The 6,853-nt window shown below is 36.7% G+C and overlaps 2 protein-coding genes across 4 annotated transcripts in view; both read right to left on the bottom strand.

The window, feature by feature from the left end:
• Positions 1-6,853, bottom strand: part of LOC106871104 (endoplasmic reticulum lectin 1) — a 488,243-nt gene that overhangs the window by 247,014 nt on the left and 234,376 nt on the right. The gene's annotated exons all lie outside the window — the stretch shown is intronic.
• On the bottom strand, positions 2,816-4,839 carry LOC106867924 (CDAN1-interacting nuclease 1). Its single transcript, XM_014912993.2, has one exon. The coding sequence runs from the start codon at positions 4,756-4,758 to the stop codon at positions 3,922-3,924; it is 837 nt and encodes a 278-aa protein (XP_014768479.1). The 5' UTR covers positions 4,759-4,839; the 3' UTR covers positions 2,816-3,921.

The following is a 6,853-nucleotide window of genomic DNA, read 5'->3' as shown; positions in this document are numbered from 1 at the left end:
AGTCAAATGACTGAAACAAGTAAAAGAGTAAGAGAGAGTACTAATTTGTTGTTGGTTATAAAAATCTGGATGCACTAACCATTTAACTGTTGTTAACAAAAACAAGGGTCCATTATTTAGATTATCCCCTCCTCACAATCAATGAAATTTTGGGATGCACTAACCATTTAACTGTTGTTAACAAAAACAAGGGTCCATTATTTAGATTATCTCCTCCTCACAATCAATGAAATTTTGACCAAACTCTCATATAGACTCATTACTGTTCATGTGAATCACCAGTTTCCTTGTTTTCAGAATTTTACCCTATTTAACCGTTGGCTTATAACTCAAATATTTGCCAATCAACAATGTAATGTGACCCAGTTTTCCTCATAATGTAGTTTGTTCAAGAGAATCTGTTTAATGTAGCTGGGAATATTTCGTTTTTTAAAAGCAGAAACATCTATTTCAAGAACACGTGGCTATGAACCATAACAGGGGTATGTATATAGGGGAGATAACTCTCAGGAGCAAATTTGTTCATGAACTGCATGTTACATTCCAAACGTTGAAGTCCAGTCACCAGTGGATAAGGGAGATGCCATCTTTAAGATGTTGGGAGTAAAGACCATCACTTCCAGGACCAGACTCCACTGGAAAGAAAGTGATTACCTTTCTGATTGGAGGACTCAACACGACACAGGACAAAAGTAGAGAGAAGACAGACTGCATCTGTTTGTTATGTCATATTCACTGAATTTGGCATTCATTGATTTCTTGCAGGTTTGCCCTAGACTTGAAAATTGTTGGTTATGTTTTGACTAATTCAAATTGTTGTTTCTTAGTAAACATGAGTGTACTAGCTTCATTGTCATATATGTGAAAAGAGACAAGCAAGAAAAGAACAATCTTTATGAATCAGATAGACAGAGAGAGTATAATTTGACCAAAACTTGCGATCTGTTTGGTAACTGACAATTTAATATTTTTTTAATAGCTTGTTTTTCTAAGTGGGTATATTTTTCCTATTTTTTAATTATTTCATTTTTTATATTAATTATCTTTGTAGAACTTTGGGTTTTTTTTCCAATTATTTTTATATAATTAGTGATTAATGATAGTTCTTTTGTGCAGGCAAAATCACAGTTCCTGTGATGCAAGTGGCATTTTACTTACTTCAAATGCTGTTTGTATAAGTACAGAGGCCACATGTTGTTGTTGTTGGCACTCCGTCGAGGGTTCCAGTTGATCCGATCAACGGAACAGCCTGCTCATGAAATTAACGTGCAAGTGGCTGAGCACTCCACAGACACGTGTACCCTTAACATAGTTCTCAGGGATATTCAGCGTGACAAGGCTGACCCTTTGAATTACAGGCACAACAGAAACAAGAAGTAAGAGTGAGAGAAAGTTGTGGTGAAAGAGTACAGCAGGGCTCACCACGACCCGCTGCCGGAACCTCGTGGAGCTTTAGGTGTTTTCGCTCAATAAACACTCACAACGCCCAGTCTGGGAATCGAAACCGCGAGTCCACTGCCCTAACCACTGGGCCTCCACTACAGAGGCCACAATGAAGCAGTGAATTAACATTCATAGAGGCTGAGGAGGATACAAACTCAGTTGAAAAAAAAGTCAGGTGGAGAATAACAAAAAGTGAATAAGGTGACAGTTGATACAGATTGGAGATTAGCAGGGGTCATGAACCTTATTTCTACCTGTAAGTGCTGTAGATGAAGAGGAATTAAAGACGTGCAAAGCTATCTCCTCCAGAATGCAATGATGGTGAAAGAGATTGACTAGATGATGTGGGTGTAAATAACATGACAAAATCATTAAGCTGAGCAGATTTTTCTGATTACTTGGGGCATATTACTAGTGGAATCAGTGCAATTGAACTGTGGAATTCTTTGGATTTGTTCTTAATCAGTCCAGACCTTGTGTGGTCAACGGGATGAATAGACGTGAGTGAGACATTGGTTTATGCTTGAATAAAACAGACTTGATTGATAACTAGATGTGTGAACAATACTTTATCAAGTCAGATAAATTTATGTGAGGTGGACAGAAACATGATGCTAGAATCAATTTATGTAACTATATTTTTTAATTGGTATCCAATAGAATTGAATAAACATTTATGATTTATGTATGTAAACTATTTTTTTCTTCTATTGTTTCCAAGCTTAGAGATGAGTGAAGAAAATATCTGATTCCGATAGCTTTGAAAAAATGTTTAACCGTGATTACTTCCCCTCGATTTTTTCTCTGGACGCTAACAGTGGAGGTGTACCATAAGATTGAATGATCTCAGTTGTAATGCTTTTGATCACAGGTCTGCTTAATTAGTGTCGATTTGAGACTAAACAATAACAAGACACTGGAACACGCTATGGAAGGATGAAACGGTATGTGGTAGGTAGACCAACTAGAATTAGCAGCTACATCTCCCACAAACCTTTAAAAAAAGAGGGCATTTTAGATGTGATACTGGGTGTACCAGAAAAGGAGAGAGGCTGTCTGGCAGGAATGTTTTTAATCATTCCTGGATCAAGCAATATTTAAAGTAACCAACGAGGAGGGTTTTACGTGGTCATTCGACTTGTTAGAAATATCAGACAAATCTCATTCAAATCATACTACTATCTTTTTTTTTTCTTAAAAGGCCACATTAACTGATGTTCTAAACACACCACATCTGAAAAGAACCCCCTCCCCCACCCCCTAAAGAAATCAAGGAGATTACCGCTGGAATACCTTTGATTGTAGACGACGCAACAAACTATTTGATTGTTAGCAAATAGTTAAATGGTAAATTTAAAAAATACCACAGCAATTTTTGTTTAAATATGTTTTAATAATGTTATTTTTTTTTTTAAATATCAAGTTTTGCTTTTTCTACAATTTTTTCTTTCTTCATACAGAGATTGTCGGGAGATTATATTGTTCTGTTTTCTGAAAAAAGTTTTTTAATTCATAGAATAGGAAGGGCTATTTCGTTTCCAGGATTTCCTGAAAATGAAACAATTATAAAAAAAAAAAAAAAAAAAAGTAATTATCCCTGTATGCTGTCAATCTCTCATTTTAATATACTTGGGTGGTTCATTTTCTCCTACAATTTTGTAATTTTGTGCAAATGTAGGAAACCTTTATTATGAAATAATTAATTCCTCATTTACTTGCCTGTTTTATCCACAGTATGTTTTCATCATTCATTCAGTCGTGCAGGTCCAATCAGAGATCCTGTTTGCTATTTTACTAAGTACTTGTCTCAGATAGTTTCATTTATTATTTTTCTTTTCCCGTGAGATCGCTTTATCGTTAAGAGAGAACAATCATTTAGTCGTAGGTCCGGTTGTTTTTTCAAAGTGAGAAAAACATTTTTTTTATTTTGCTGTAGGTCTCTAGCAGGACACGCATAAATGTGTATTGAAAGTAAAACTGTGGATAATAAAACTGACAGGAAAGAGGAGAGAATAAATTAATTCAAGTGATCCTCCAGTTCAGAAAACTTTCATTTTATAAGCCAGCTAATGAAGGTGATAAAACTGTTTCACTTTTAGGGGCCTTAAAGACGAAAAAGTACCGACCTCCCCACTGTACAATGTACACTCATACACATATATATGTATATGGGTGGACGTCGGACTTAGGAAGCACCAAGTTAGAATTTCTCCGTTTTCACGGGGATTGTCCGCCTATATATATATGTACATACACGCACGGTATGGTTTCTTGCATATATGCAAGGCTAATTATAAAATAGACGGAACTTATTGAAATGGGATGGGAGGTAAAGCTATCTGCGCAGGGGATTGATCTCAAAGTGTAGAGGGAGCTAGACAATATACTGTACATGAATAGTTCAACATGCAGCAGACTTTGTACACTGCATGCCCTTGTTTTGTACACAAACTTCATTTGTTTTAGCATTGTACTTCGTTAGTCACCAGTGGGATCGAAGAAAACAATATTTTGTGGGAAGCTATCTTTAAGAATGATTCCCTTTTCCTTATTTACATCAAGTTCGTCAATAAAACCAAACCAATAAATAACCATACCAGCTCCAAATCGGTTCCAGTAGCTCCAGTACTGTTCTCGTAGATATATCTCATGGTTAAACTCATCACCAAATGATGCTTTACTTTCGATCCAGTTAACAATATATCCGTCCACTGCAATAGGTATCTCTAACTTAATGTCAGGTGTTTTATCATAACCTTTCTCTCTCATCACCTCCTCGCCGATGTAAGGTAGAGCGAGTGATTCTAAGGTTTTTTTCAACTCGAATTCGTATTCGTAGCCAATAGCATGTTTGATACAATCAGTAAAGGGACCGTAGTGATCGTCGACGGCTATACATTCCAATACTTCAGCTGACAATACGTGATCATCAATTGTCAAAGGAGATTTCAAATATTTAGAAAGAGTTACTTTTGGAATATGGTCCTTGTCAAGAGTTACCATGAGATGCTCTTCCAAAACAATTCTAGCTAATTGCGATGGTGAAAAATCTGCTTCTTCTGACATTCGATATAAGATATGTTTTTCCTGTTTATCACGAGCAGCCAGAAACTTCTTGTAGTATACTGCTGTCTGTTTGGGACTGTAATGATAGTGGTGAGTACGCCGTAGTTTCTTCTGGTTCTCTTGTGAATATATACTACCCATAGTAGCAATACTCACATTTGGAAATTCACTACATAATTCTGGTAATTCATCCCGGCGTCGAACATTTTTCAATTTTGCAACGATTTTCTTGTACGTGTCAATTTTCATGTTGAGATCCAACAAACGGACACCACAAACCAGCAAAACACAAATTTGATTTATCCGCGAGGCAAAAGAACGGTGTAAGACAAGGGAGATAATTATGGCGGTATACTTCGAATATTATGAAATTAAGTCTTGTAGTTAGCGCTGTGTTTCGTATGTAATATAGTTATAGTTGAGAACTTCGATCTGGTGAAAATTTCAAACACTTTAAGTGGTTGGAGTATTCAAAATGTAAACCAAGGGAAATATCAACTAATCCAAAATTTGGGGAAATAACGATGCAGATTGAGTAAATATTGCCTTCAATAGGCAACTTATGAGAATCAACAGACGTTGTTTCTCACCAGTTGGTTAATTTAACTCGGCTTAGGAATAATTTATTAACTTTGTAAAGGACAGAAAAATAATTTGTATGTATAACCATCATCTTGATTGATTACAGAATGTAGTACCATTATCTTCATTCTTTTGTCTACGCACGCACACACACACATTCATGGGAGGTGTTTTAAAAAAATTTGATATCATTTTGCATTCTAATAACTTTGCCAGTTCTTGTTCAAATGACTTTAAATTTTAACAGCATGTGAAGAAACAGGTCAAAATTTTATCTTTAATGTTTGATATGTTTATCTTTTCAGGTATAGAAATGGCATTTATTGGAAGAGAAAAGGCGTTTTGTGTGTTGGAGTATGCTCGAACACAGTCGAACAAGACTGTGCAGCGTGCATTTGTGAGAGAGTTCTCCAAAAAGTCACCAATGGCAATGCAGATTTGGACATGGCACAAAAAATTCAAAGAGAAAGGCTGTTTGTGTAGGGCAAAAGGATTTGGATGACCACTAACATCAGAAGAGACAGTCGAGTGAGTTTACCAAAAACTCTTGCGAAGCCCCAAGAAGTCCAGAAGAACAAATCTGGAAACCCAGATTCTTCCAGCAACAGTTTGACAGCGTCCTGAGGAAATACTTGTTAATAAAACCCAACAAGCTGCAGCTCGTTCAAGCCATAACGGCAGATGACAAACAAAAGCCCCAACATGGGGCTATGTGAAGGGCCTGGTCTATGTCCCCACTTCTTCCTGCAAACCAAGAGGAACTTGAGCAGAGAATCACTACCGCACTGGAGACCATTACCATGACATGCTGCAGCGTGTTTGGGAGGAGCTAGACTACCGACTTGACGTGTGCTGTGTCTCAGGTGGTGCGCATATTGAACATTTGTGAAATCATTCATGGAATCCACATACCTTTGAATTTCTCATTCAGATTTGGAGGAATAAATCTTATACTCAACATTAAGCCTGTTTTAGTTTCATTTGCTTTAACTATGTAGTTTCTGTGATATTTACATCTCAAATGATATCAGAATTTTTGAAATACCCTGTATATATATATATATATATATATATATATAGATAATACAAATGATATATAAGCATATGCATGTATACATACATATATGTACATACCTACATCTGCATGTATATATAGATGCATATTCGGGTACAGGACGTTAGAAAAATGAACGAGAACATAAAAAAACGGACTTTGTTTACAGACAACAGAACGAATACATAGGAAAACAAACAAGCCACTTATGGAATTATTCCTTCATCAGCTGCCTCTATTCTAAAACTAGGCGTATCGAGGATAAGGCAGGACGCACTCTTAGAATAGTTTCTTCCTGAGTAGTGGATTAACCCACTAAATAGAGGATTCCAAGGTAGCAAACACAAACCAAGATAGGAAAAATTAGACAGTGAAAATAACATTGAAAAGCCGTAGGGCCAAACGCGATGGGATATTGAACGCTAGTGATATGACGAAGCTGGGTTTCCATTACTGGAGTGCGGCCATGCTGGGGCACCACCTTGAAGGGTGTAACAGGATGAGAGATTCCCGCACTGGATGGGTGCTGCTCGCATCCTTCACATTAAATATTAACTGTAGAAAGAGTCAAGATTTTTCGTTAACTTCAACAGTATAAATATTTATTCTTTGATTCGCAATATAAAACAGTTCCTTCCTCTGGGCGAATCGGCAACCGAGGAGCTTATCAGCAGTAGTCGAGTGGAGTGAATCAATTCTGCCCGTTCA

The sequence above is a fragment of the Octopus bimaculoides genome, chromosome 11 (genome assembly GCF_001194135.2).
Source record: "Octopus bimaculoides isolate UCB-OBI-ISO-001 chromosome 11, ASM119413v2, whole genome shotgun sequence".
Lineage (NCBI taxonomy): Eukaryota > Metazoa > Mollusca > Cephalopoda > Octopoda > Octopodidae > Octopus > Octopus bimaculoides.
Note: the sequence above shows the minus strand (reverse complement) of the source record. Positions and strands in the feature narration are given on the sequence as shown.

Coding starts and splice junctions, on each gene's coding strand:
- LOC106867924 (XM_014912993.2), bottom strand. CDS start 4,758: ATGAAAATTGACACGTACAAGAAAATCGTTGCAAAATTGAAAAATGTT.